Source organism: Sorex fumeus, unplaced genomic scaffold (genome assembly GCF_029834395.1).
Source record: "Sorex fumeus unplaced genomic scaffold, SorFum_2.1 ptg000047l, whole genome shotgun sequence".
Classification (NCBI taxonomy): Eukaryota; Metazoa; Chordata; class Mammalia; order Eulipotyphla; family Soricidae; genus Sorex; species Sorex fumeus.
Window position 1 is genome coordinate 39,728,605 of NW_026606104.1, and position 13,248 is coordinate 39,741,852.

The 13,248-nt window shown below is 47.8% G+C and overlaps 1 protein-coding gene across 2 annotated transcripts in view; it reads left to right on the plus strand.

Annotated features, from left to right (window-relative positions):
- Positions 1–5,970: 5,970 nt before the first annotated feature.
- The window catches only part of KDM1A (lysine demethylase 1A), a 67,040-nt gene continuing 59,762 nt past the window's right edge, over positions 5,971–13,248 (plus strand). For both annotated transcript variants that reach the window (XM_056123822.1, XM_056123823.1), the window contains exon 1: positions 5,971–6,468. In XM_056123822.1, the coding sequence (XP_055979797.1) occupies positions 6,100–6,468 (369 nt within the window). In that variant the 5' untranslated portion in view covers positions 5,971–6,099. The remainder of the gene's footprint in view (positions 6,469–13,248) is intronic.

A 13,248-nucleotide genomic window follows, 5' to 3' on the forward strand; every position in this document is an offset into this window, starting at 1 on the left:
AGAGAGAGAGAGAGAGAGAGAGAGAGAGAGAGAGAGAGAAGAAAAGCACTTGCCATAGGGGAGTATGGGTGATGTGAGAGAATCTGGGGACACTGGTGCTGGAAAATGTACATTGGTGGAGGGATGGGCGTTGGAATACTGTATGATGGAAATACAATCATGAACAGTTTTGTAAAAAAATTAACTAGTTAAATTTTGTGTGTCTTTACAATGGAATGTTATTCAGCCTTCAAAAATAAGTGAAGGGCCAGAGAGATAGTAAAGCAGATAGGGCATTTGCTTTGCACATGGCCAACCCAGGTTAGATTCCTGGCACCCCATATAGTTCTCTGATTACCATTAAGAGTGATCCCTGAGCATAGATCCAGGAGTAATCTCTGAGCACCACTGGTGTGGCCCAAAAACAAACAAAAGTGAGATTCTGAAACATGTTACAATGTCATAAATTTTGAGGGGACTGAGTTAAATAAAGTTATCAAGTCACAAAAATATTCACAGGTGCCTGAGCATTGGTAGAATGGGTAGGGCACTTACCCTGCATGCAGATGATCCAGGTTTGATCCCAGATATCCCATTTGGTCCCGTAAGCACTATCACGATTGATTCCTAAGTGCAGAAGAAGGAGTAACCTCTGAGCATTGCCGAATGTGGCCCCCAAACAAAACAAAAACAAAATTCACAGCTGTTTGAGATCATTTATATGAGATAACTAGAGTAGTGAGATTTATAGAAACAAGGGAGAAGGGTAATTACCGAAGCTGGGAGTGGTGGATGAAGGGGATGGTAGGTTGTGATTTAATAAAGAGTTTTACAAAATTAAAGAGTTCTGGATGCCAGAGAGATGCTTCCAGAACCCACATCAGGCTGTCTTATCAGGGGCAACCTGGAGGAGGGCAGGTGCATTCCCTCCTCACCCCAACAGAGCTCCAGTGGCTGAAAACCTCCAGAACTCAATCGCTGCCATATTCCAGGCCAATCTCTACAGTCTCAAGGAACCTCACCCATGAGTGAATCTGCTTAAAAATCCAGGTATTATATGTTCATTGCAGCACTGTTCACAATAGCCAAAATCTGAAAACAACCCAAGTGCCCTAGAACAGATGACTGGTTAAAGAAACTTTGGTACATCTACACAATGGAATACTATGCAGCTGTCAGGAGAGATGAAGTCATGAACTTTGCTTATAAATGGATAGACATGGCGAGTATCGTGCTAAGTGAAATGAGTCAGAAAGAGAGGGACAGACATAGGAGGACTGCACTCATTTGTGGAGTATAGAATAACATAATATGAGACTGACGCCTAAGGACAGTAGATACAAGGGCCAGGAGGATTGCCCCATAGCTGGAAGCCTGCCTCATGAGCAAAGGGGAGAAGGCAGCTGGAATAGAGAAGGGATCATTAAGAAAATGATGACTGGAATCAGTCGGGATGGGAGATGAATGCTGAAAGTAGATAATGGACCAAACATGATGACCTTTCAGTGTCTGTATTGCTAACCATAATGCCCAAAAGTAGAAAGAGAGTATGGGGAATATTGTCTACCATGGAGGCAGGGGGAGGGTGGGAAAGGGGGGGGGGTATACCGGAGATATTGGTAGTGAGGAATGTGTACTGGTGGAGGTATGGGTGTTTGATCATTGTGTGATTGTGACCCAAACATGAAAACTTGTAACTATCTCATAGTGATTCAATAAAATTTAAAAAAAAAGAAGAAGAAAGAAAAGAAAAATCCAGGTACGCGAGACTTGTGACTGAAATCTTCAGGCTGGCACAGAGTCAGGAATGGGTGACCTGCTGCCATCTCCCTGTGTTTCTGGTAGCCTGGCAGTCATACCCAGGAACTGCCTCGGGTGCCATTTAAGCTCATTAATGGCCATGATCCAGAGACTCAAATAAATCTCTCAGAAGAGAGCAATACAGAACAATACGCCATAGAGATGCCTCCAACCCCAAAGTCACCAGTTTTCTAAATAAAATTAAATTAACCTTAGATATATAATCATATTTAAAATTTTAGAATTCTGGAGCAGAATTTTTACTTTTCCTAGGCTTTGTTTCTCTCTTTCTCTCTTTTTTAAATGGTGCTGGTGTTATTGAAAAAAAGTCACCAAACTGTCTTTGGTGCAAGAGAGGATGTATGGAATACTCAAAAAAGTGTGTGTGTGTGTGTGTGTGTGTGTGTGTGTGTGTGTGTGCATGCATGCGCATGTGTGCATGTGATTTTTTGGACAGACCCAGTGGCGGTCAGGGCTTACTCTGGCCCTATACTCAGAGATCATTTCTGGCAGTGCTTAGGGAATCATATAAGGTGCCAGGGATCAAAACTGTGTCAGCTACATATATGGCAAGTGTCTTACCCGCTGTATTATGGCTTTGGCTCCTCATGAATATATAATAAAAATGAATAGACCAAATAGGTAGTTTAGCAAACATTTTCTGGTCAAAAAATGGGGGCTAACACATTGTGATTGATACATTACAGTGAAAATATTACACTGAAACTCTAGTATTTTATTGTTATCTGCTTTAGAGTAACATTCACTCTAGTGTTGCTAGGTATATATCTGTCACTGTCACTGTCCTCCCGTTGTTCATCGATTTGCTCGAGCGGGCCCAGTAACGTCTCCATTGGAGATTTTGTTGTTACTGTGTTTGGCATATCGAATACATCACGGGTAGCTTGCTAGGCTCTGCCATGCGGGCGAGATACTCTCGGAAGCTTGCCGGGCTCTCCGAGAGGGGCAGAAGAATTGAACTCGGAATTCTCGCTAGGTATATATAGATTTAGAAAATGTAAACTTCTGTGCCTGAGATTCTGTGCTGCCATCCTTGATTTATCTGGCATGCCATCCTCGTCACCATTCATACAAAATACGTTTGTGCTATGTCTGTCATAGTACATCATCTTCAGGTCCATCCAGTGCATTCAAAATCTCCATCTCTATTGGGGGCTGAGGCTGGTAGGTGGGTTGTAGGAAAATCCCTTTGCAAAATTCTTAATGACTGCTTCATGTGGTATAAGTCCCAGTTTGTAATTATCCACTATATAACATTTCCAGGGACAGGCACTTGATATATCCTGCAGGCATGAATTGATCATTGCTCATCAACCACTCACTATAAAAATAATTCGATACCCAAACAATGCATGGATAGGGGTGGGGTCTTCAGGGCCGTAGCCAGGAGTGTTTGGGGGCCTCCAGTGTTTGGGTAGCACTTGTGATGCTTGGGGATCATGTGGCTCCAGGGACTGAATCTGGGTAGAACACAGGCATGAGCCTTCTTCCCTATTCCATCTCTCTGGCCCCTGCTGTTTACTTTTTAAGTAGTCACTTGTCACTTGTCATCCTGTTGTTTTATCGAGTTGCTCGAGCAGGCGCCAGTAACGGCTCCATTTGTCCCTGTCACGTGGAGCCCAATGGCATATTGAGGGCTCTTTCAGGGTCAGGGGAATGAGACCCATTATTGTTACTGTTTTTGGCATATCAAATATGTCACGGGTAGCTTGCCAGAGTCTGCCGTACCGGTAGAATACTCTCGGTAGCTTGCCGGGCTCTCCAAGAGGGATGGAGATGAGATTGGCTGTTGATGAGATAACATGGGTTGGGGGCAGTTTGTGGGTGTGACTTCCAGGCTACTGGAAAACTGGGGATCTGGATGGAGGAGGCCCAGTCCTGATCCAAGCAGGTTTAGAGATCTCAAGTCATGGGTCCCTCATACCTGGGTTCCCCTGTTGATTCCTTCATGCGTGAGGCTCCTCCAAGCATGTGGACAGTGGCCTTGAGCATGGCTGCGGATGGGTTCTGGAAGTTTTCGATTGCTGGGGGCAGTTTGTGGGTGTGACTGCCAAGCTACTGGAAAACTGGGGATCTGGGTGGAGGAGGCCCAGTCCTGATCCAAGCAGGCTTGGAGATCTGTCACGGTTCTCACATACCTGGATCCCTCTATTGGTTCCTTCATGCGTGAGGTTTGTAGAAGTGTGTGGAGAGTGGCCTTGAGCATGACTGCAGCTGGGTTCTGGAGGTTTTCAGCTGCGGGTGTTCTGCCTGGGGCGGGGAGGGAAACTCAACCTGCCTCCCTCCCCTTTTAAGTAGTAAAAAAGTAAAAGTAAAGGCCCTCCCGTTGATCATCGATTTGCTCGAGCGGGCCCAGTAACATCTCCATTGGAGACTTTGTTGTTACTGTGTCTGGCATATCGAATACTCTCGGTAGCTTGCCGGGCTCTCCGAGAGGGGCGGAGGAATCGAACTCGGGTCGGCCATGTTGGCTGCGTGCAAGGCAGACGCCCTACCCGCTGTGCTATCAAGAGGGACAGAAAAATTTATGACATGAAGCAATTATGCAGTGAAACATTCTGTAGCACTGTCCTCCCATTGTTCATCGATTTGCTTGAGCAGGCACCAGTAACGTCTCCATTGTGAGACTTGTTACTGTTTTTGGCATATTGAATACGTCACGGTTAGCTTGCCAGGCTTTGCTGTGCGGGCACAATATTCGCGGTAACTTGCTGGTTTAGAAGGAAAAATTAAGGTGTGACCACCATGTTGTGAAATATGGTACATACAACTCGAGAGAAGCAGGGTCAAAGTATGATTACATAAACAGTTCCCTAGAATATATACCTGGAGGTGGAATTAGTTGGTCCAAAGATATACATCTTTAAATCCAATTTTAACTTTTTATTCAAATATTAAATGTGCGAATGAGTTAGAGATTTATGGATTAAAGGAAATAATTCCATCTTCTGTCCCATTCTTCCTGCCCTCAAGTTCTAAGACCCAGATAAGCAATCATAAGCAGAACACCGGCAGCTGAAAACCTCCAGAACCCAGCTTCAGTTTTACTCAAGGCCACTCTCCACACTTTTAGACTTTCTTTCTTGATATATCTTAATTTGTTCATACTGCCACTGTCTCAATTTTGACATTATACATTACCTTTTTAGAACAGAAGATGAAGATTTAGCCCCCATGGAGAACCTACCCCATCAGATACCACTTTCTATAAATGTCTCTCATTTCACAAGTTTCCTATTTCATCTATCTCTCAGTATAATTTTATCATGTTGGTTAAAATAATTCATTGTTTGTGTTAAAATAACCCAATCAGGCACTTGGAGTGATAGTACAGTGTGTAGGGCATTAGTACAGTGGTAGGGCATTTGCCTTGCATGCAGTCGACCCATGTTCAATTCCCAGCATCCCATTTGGTCCTTGAGCACTTCCAGGAGTAATTCCTAAGTGCAAAGCCAGGAGTAACCCTTGTGCATCACCGAGTGTGACCCAAAAAGCAAAAAAAAAAAAAAAAGAGAAAAATTATATTTCAAAGACAAGCATATATACAAGTAATTAAATGGAAATAAGCTTAAGGAATATAAAACCTCTGGTTGGTTCGGTGAGGCATTCCTGAAAGAAGTAAAAGAATAAACCACCACCATGAGCATCAGTGTTACAAAGAATTATCCTAGAGTACAAAAATATAAGTATACATGTGTTTGGGGAGGTGGAGATAGTGGTGTGTGTGAGTGTGTGCAATAAAAATTTCCCACAAAATAAGTAGGTCAACTATGAATTAAACAATATGATCTGTTTCAGGCTTTCTCCGTCACTAGCTTGTAAGCTCGTTGAAAGCAATAACTTCATAATTAAAACCTTGTACCGTAGTAAGCTATTGGTTCAATCGACAAATGAGTACACGAATGAATGAGTGAACAAACGAATGAATGAAGTGCGTGCCTGCAATGGCCAGCGGAAAGGCTGGCACTCCGAGTGGCAGTTTGGGCCAGAAGCCCAGGACCCGGATGGTGATGGTGCAGAAGTCCAAAGGAAAGGGTACAGGAGACGCTCTAGCAAAGCGTCGTGCTCTAGGACCGCTCTAGCCGCAAGGACGCAGCTCTATGGCCGCGGGGAGGGCGGGGCCTGGGCGGCTCGGGGCCTTTTTGTCCCAGCGCGGCGGGAGCGCGCTCAGTGCGTGCGTACGCGACGGCAGTTGGCTGCGCGAGGCTCGTGTGAAGAGAAGCGAGGCGCTGCGGCCCCGGACTCACGGACCGACAGGCCGAGCGGCCCCTGCGGCCGTCAGCGGCCAGGCGGCCAGAGATGCTATCTGGGAAGAAAGCGGCGGCGGCGGCAGCGGCGGCGGCGGCAGCAGCAGCGGCGGCGGCGGCGGCGGCCGGGACGGAGGCCGGGCCCGGGGCTGCGGGCGGCGCGGAGAACGGCTCGGAGGTGGCCGCGCCGCCTTCGGGCCTGTCGGGCCCAGCCGAGGCCGGAGCGGGGGCGGCCGGGGAGCGGACTCCCCGGAAGAAAGAGCCTCCGCGGGCCTCGCCCCCCGGGGGCCTGGCCGAGCAGCCGGGCTCGGCCGGGCCGCAAGCGGGGCCTACGGTGGTGCCCGGATCTGCGACCCCCATGGAAACGGGAATAGCCGAGACTCCCGAGGGGCGACGGACCAGCCGGCGCAAGCGGGCCAAGGTGAGGCCCCGAGTCCCCGCAAACCCCGAATTCTGGTGCCCGGTTTCTCCCGGGCGCCCCCGCCCGAAGCCCGTGCCCCTCGGGGCCCCCTCGGCCCCCGCCCGCCCCCTTCATGAAGCCCCCTCAGGTCTTCCTCAGCCCCCTCAGGTCTCCCTTAGGTCTCCCTCAGCCCCCTCAGATCTTCCTCAGGTCTCCCTCAGCCCCTTCAGGTCTCCCTCAGCCCCCTCAGGTCTCCCTCAGCCCCTTCAGGTCTCCCTCAGCCCCCTTAGGTCTCCCGCAGCCCCCTAGATCTCCCTCAGCCCCCTCAGATCTCCCTCAGGTATCCCTCAACCCCCTCAGATCTCCCTCAGCCCCCTTAGACCTCCCTCAGGTCTCTCTCAGCCCCCTCAGATCTCCCTCAGCCCCCTCAGACCTCCCTCAGATCTCTCTCAGCCCCCTCAGATCTCCCTCAGCCGTCTCAGGTCTCCCTCAGCCCCCTTGCCTTCCTGCGTCGCGCCCCAGCTGAGCCCTCAGCCCCCGCTCCCTTGCCGCTTCGCGCCTCGGGGGTCCCTCAACGCTGTTTCCCGCCCGCGTCGCGCCCCCTAGGGTCTCCCTCAGCACCCTCTCCCCGCCCCCGTCGCGCCCTTCGGTGCCCCTCGGCCCCCGCTCCCGCCCGCGTCGCTGCGGGAGGGCCGGTTTGTGGGTGCCGTGTGCAGGGCTTTGTTGGACGCGACCGGTCGTCTGGGCGCCGGGGCAGGCGGGCGGGTTCCCCGCCCTCCCCGCAGCTCGCGCACCTTTTCCCTTTTCTTGTCGGGGGTGGGGGTGGGGGGAAGATAGCTCCCCGACGTGCAGTGATGGTTGACGCTGTAGGGGACCTGCCTTGGGAGGCTATAGATATATCTGCTCGACAACGTTTAATGGAGCTATGGCTGCGAACTCCTGGGGCAGCGGCGGCGGGGGTGGGGTGGGGTGTGTGTGTGTGGTGGGGGGATGCTCAAGATATTGCCTTAGTCTTGGATGCAGAAAAAGGACTTTTTTTTCTTCGAGTTTTTCTCTTTTCTTACAAATAATTTTTTAAAGCCCTTGGTATTGCTGTGCCAGTTGTTGTACTCCCTCCCGCCCCCCCCTTTGTCCTCAATAGTGATTTAAATAATGATCATACATTCTTAAATATAGTTCATTTGCCAGTGATGAAAGCAAAGTGGATACAACTAAATAAACACAACACATAACTGCAGTATACCAATGAAGATATTTGGATGTAAGATGATTTTTTTTTTTAACAGATGAAGGAGATTAAGGCTAATATCAGCAAAAGGTGTGACTTGTATGGGAAGAAAAAGATTTGTCACAAAACCCCATGCAGACAATCGCTGCCTCACATTGCTGTGTGCCAGATGCTATTTTCAGAAGAGCTTCAGCAGTTTATTTTTGCTGAACATCACTGTATCACTATCACTGTCATCCCCTTGTTAAATTGATTTCCTTGAGCAGGCACCAGTAATGTCTTCATGTCTCCATGTCTCCATTCATCCTATCCCTGAGATTTTAGCAAGTGCCACATTGGAGGCTCTTTCAGGGTTAGGGGAATGAGACCCATCATTGTTATTGGGTTTTGGCATATTGAATACGAGCTTGCAAGACTCTGCCGTGCTGGCAGGATACTCACAGTAGCCTGCTGGGTTCTCCAAGATTGCGAAGGAGACAATAAGCTTGAACTAGAAAAGCTTTCGGGAGCTTGTTTTATAGTCTCTGGATCTTGGCCGTTCATGGGATTGGGGGAGGGGGGAGTTGGTGGGTGTAACTATCTAGCTACTGGAAGATGGGGGATCTGGGTGGAGGAGGCCCAGTCCCGATCTGAGCAGTCTTGGAGATCTCAGTCCCAGGTCCTGCACACCTGGGTTCCTCTGCCTGTTCCTTCATGTGTGTGGCTCATCTGAGCATGTTGAGAGTGGTCTCAAGCCTGGCTCTGGGTGGGTTCCGGAGATTTTCCGTTGCCAGGGCATATGGGTAGATATTAGCCCCATTTTTTTTTAAGGATGACATACTGAGGCACTTAAGCAACATGCCCCTAAAAACCATGACAGCCAAGTGGCAGAACTGGAATATAAGGCCCTTCGCTTAGGGTGTGGTACTCATCAGACTCTTAACAAAGGCCCTCATGGGACACTGGAGTGTTTAGGTTACTGGGGCAGTACCAAGCCACAGATGGCACACTTGGATCTTTTCTGGAGATTTCACAGTTCACTTGAAAAATTGCTAATGTGTTTACATATTCTAAATTAAGGAAAGATTTTAAATCTTGCCATTATGTGATATGCATCAAACAAAATTTTCTAATTTTTAAGTTAATAGACACAAGTCAGTGTGTATTAGGAACTTTTGAGATGAACACTACTACCCAGATCAGGAGCCCTCAGATTCCGCTGACCACTTTAGAGCTATCTAAGAGTTCAAGACGGCCCTCTAAAAAAAAATTTGGCGATTTTTAAGGGAGCTTTGACCAAAGCATGGGTTAGAAGAGCATAGAGGTTAGTGATTCAACTTTTAGAAATGAAAATAAGGACTGGAACCCAATAGGTTTTTCACTTTTAATAGGAAGTGTCACCCCAAACCATATATATAATTTAAAAATTTTGAGAATTTATATAAACCACAATACCTTTTGTCAATTTCAGTGTATGACTCAGTGGCTTTAGCAAGTTGTATTACCAGTACTAAAGTCAGTTTTAGGACACTTTAATCACCTCCAAAAGACATCTATACTATTGGCAGTCATTGTCCTTCCCCCTATCTTTAGTTCCTTGCAACTACTAATCAGCTTTGTCTCTGGATTTGTGTATACTACGATAGTTTACATAAATGCAGTCATATAATGGAACCTTTTGTGTCTGTTTTTTAGTATATTTTCAAGGCTCATTCATACTGTGATTCTCTTAAGCACTTGAAAACTCCATGGCCTATTAAGGTAAAGGTAAAGGCCCTCCCGTTGATCGTCGATTTGCTCGAGCGGGCCCAGTAACGTCTCCATTGGAGACTTTGTTGTTACTGTGTCTGGCATATCGAATACGTCACGGGGAGCTTGCCAGGCTCAGCCCATTATATAGATGTACAATATTTACATTTTTGGGTCACACCCGGCAATGCACAGGAGTTACTCCTGGTTCATACACTCAGGAATCACTCCTGGCAGTGCTCAGGGGACCATATGGAATGCTGGGAATGGAACCTGGGTCGGCCGTGTGCAAGGCAAATGCCCTACCTGCTATGCTATTGCTCCAGCCCCGATGTGCAATACTTAAAAAAAAATTCATTGAATTTCCATTGTTTCTACTTCTAGGCTATTCTGAGTAATGCTGGTACAAGTACATTTTTTCCCCGTTTTTTGTTTGTTAAGCCTAAGTATGCAGAATGTCTCTTTTATGGGGGGGGGGGGGGGAGTGAAGGGGCACACCCATGATGCTCAGTGCTTACCCCTCACTTTGTGCTCAGAGATCACTCCTGGTGGGGTTTGGGGCACTATATTGAGTGCTGGGATAGAACCCAGGCTGATAGTGAGCTGTGCCATCTCTCTGGCCCCAGGGTTTCTTGGATACATATCTAGGAATGGAGTTGCTCCTTTATATGGGAACTATCACCTGGGTCATATGGGATCTCCATTTAGTGTTTACAATTACCAGTTTTCCGATGAGGTGAAAAACTTTACACTCCCTCCAATAATGTATGAGGTTTCCAGTTTCTCAGTGTCCTTGACAGCACTTGGTATTGTCTGTTTTCTTACTGAGAGCCAGTCTAGTGGAGGTGTAGTAGTATCATTGTGGTTTTGACCTGTGATGACCTAGCTGCTCATGATGTCGTGCATCCTCCCTTTTTGTGCTTATTGGTCGTTTGCATATCTTCTTTGGTGAAATAGCATGTTCTCGATCTTTTTTATTTATTTATTTTTTTATGTAGGAGTACTACTATTTATTCAGCCACTGATTAGCTGATTGAATTGTGCATGAACTCCACCTTTTTTTTCATTTTTTTATAATTTTATTTATTGAATCACCTTGAGAGCAGTTACAAAACTTTCGGGTCTAAGTCTTGGTCATACAATGAAACACCCATACCTTCACCAGCGCCCATTCTCCACCCCCAACAACCCCGTATACCCCCATCTCTAACCCTCCCCCTACCTGTGGGGCAGATGATTTCCACATTACTCTCTCTCTACTTTCATCACATTCACTATTTTGACACCAGACCCACCATTATTACTTGAGATTTTACCCCAACACTCAGATCTGCTGAAAAGGCAACCGTAGACAATTTGTGTTCTATTGCTGGTTATGAATAACATATGATGTTGCGTGGCTGCAGTAGTGGCCGCGTGATTTTGAAATTCCAAAATTTTAACACTTACATCTGGAGGGATTTCTGCCAAAACCTGCTGGGTCCCAAGATTTGCTCCTGAGTCTCTAGGATCATGGCCGTTAAGCAGCTTGATCAAGAGCCAGAGAGGCCGTTCGTGGGCAATGACTTGGGGTCTCGTTGGGGTGGGGAGGACAGGACCGGCTCCACCCCCATCCCGTGAGGCCCAAATTGTCTTGTCACTGCGGGCCCAAACCTGATTGTCCAATGGCCTCTGGAGGATGACGGCCACCGAGGCGCCAGGGGAAAGAAGGCAGAGGGACAATATGCTTTCCCCTCTGGGGTGGCCCTGTGACAGTAACCTGCTGCATGGTCTGGACGCATTTCTGCCAAAAGCCGCTGGGTTTTGAGATTTGTTTCTGAGTCTCTGGGATTATGGCCGTTAAGCAGCTTGATCAGGAACCAGAGAGGCCGTTCGTGGGCGATGACTTGGGGTCTCGTTGGGACGGGGAGGGCAGGACCGGCTCCACTCCCATCCCATGAGGCCCAGCAAGTTTCTCACTGCAGGCCCAAACCTGACTATCCAATGGCCACTGGAGGATGGCGGCCACCAAGCCACCAAGGGGGAGCAGGCGGAGGGACAGCACCCTTTCCCCCTTTGGGTGGTCCGGGGACAGTAACCTACTATGGGGTCCGGACGCGTTTCTGCCAAAAGCCACTGGGATTCGAGATTTGTTTCTGAATTTCTGGGATCATGGCTGTTAAGCAGCTTGATCAGGAGCCAGAGAGGCCGTTCGTGGGCGGAGACTCGGGGTCGCGTTGGGGTGGGGAGGACAGGACTGGCTCCACCCCCATCCCGTGAGGCCCTGTGTGTCTCATCACTGTGGGCCCAAACCTGACTGCCCAGTGGCCTCGAGGATGGAGGCCAGCAGGCTGCCAGGGGGAGCAGGCCAAGGCACGAAACCTATTTCCACCTGGGTTGGTCCAGCACCGGTAACCTACTGTAGGGACCGGACGCATTTCTGCCAATAGCTGCTGGGTTTCGAGATTTGTTTCTGAGTTTCTGGGATCATGGCCATTAAGCAGCTCAATCAGGAACCAGAGAGGCCATGCCTCCAATTATATAGCTGAACCGGAGGTGGTTTGTGGGTGTGTTTCCCACATACCTAACTTTTGGCCGTTGACTTTCTTGGTAAACTTTGCCCCAAGTTTTTGGGGTCTGGCCAAAGGCACAGCAGCAATTTTGGGGTATCTGGAAATCTGAAGGCACCATCAGGCTGCTGATGCACTCGCGTCACAGGTACAGATTGACCTGCTGGCGACACCATACCCCCTTCTTGATCATTTTTAAGTTGGGTATTTGGCTTTGTTGTTATTGAGTAGTTAGCTCCGATTTTGATGTCCTATTTATTTTCTTTTTTCCCTTTTACTTCTGATGCTCTAATCTAAGAATTGCTTTATTAGTGTCTTGAAGATTAATTTCTCTGTATTCTAAGTGTTCTGTAATTTTAGCTCCTTCACTTGAGTCTGATCATTTTGGGTTTAGTTTTTGTATAGTGTGAAATGGGGAGCTCAGTGACAGTTCAGTGAGTAGGCTGTTCACCTTGCATATGGCCAACTGGGATTCCATCTCTGGCAAACCTATGGTCGAGTGATCCCTGAGTGTAGAACCCAGGAGTAAGCCTTGAGCACCACTGGGTGTGGCTCCTAGACAAATAAATGCCTCTAAATTATGTGACCAAAATTAGATTCAGGGTCTTAGAAAGGGTTGATGCTGTTGAATATCACTGAAGCTTAAATTTTATTAATTCGTCTGTGCCAAAGTAGTGGCCAAATATTTAAAGTTTGAAATTGGTGGCACTGGTTCCAGAGTGATAGGACAGCAGATAGGGCATTTGCTTTGCATGTGATTGACCTGGGTTTGATCCCTGGCATTCCATGTGGTCCCCCAAGCACTGCCAGGAGTAATTCCTGAGAGTGGAGTCAGGAGAAAACCCTGAACATCACAAGATGTGGTCCCAAAACAAAACAAAAAGAAATTGGTGGCACTTTAGATCACCCCGAGAGCTTCAGAAATGGTTTCTTGAACTAGGTCTGAAAATAATTTGAAATTCAGAAAAGTATTCTGGGGGAAAAAAAAATCTTCTGATGGTTTCTTTTTCCTTAGGAAAATAAAATTTATAAGGTTTTCAGGTTTAGATGTAATATAGCACAGTTGGTAGGGCGTTGCCTTGCATGTGGCCAACCCAGTTTCGATAGTTCTGTCCCTCTCGGAGAGCCTGGCAAGCTACCGAGAGTATCCCACCCGCCCGGCAGAGCCTGGCAAACTCCCCATGGTGTATTCGATATGTCAAAGACAGTAACAAGAAGTCTCACAGTGGAGACGTTACTGGTGCCCACTCAAGCAAATTGACAAACAATGGGAGGACAGTGCTATAGACAGTGCTA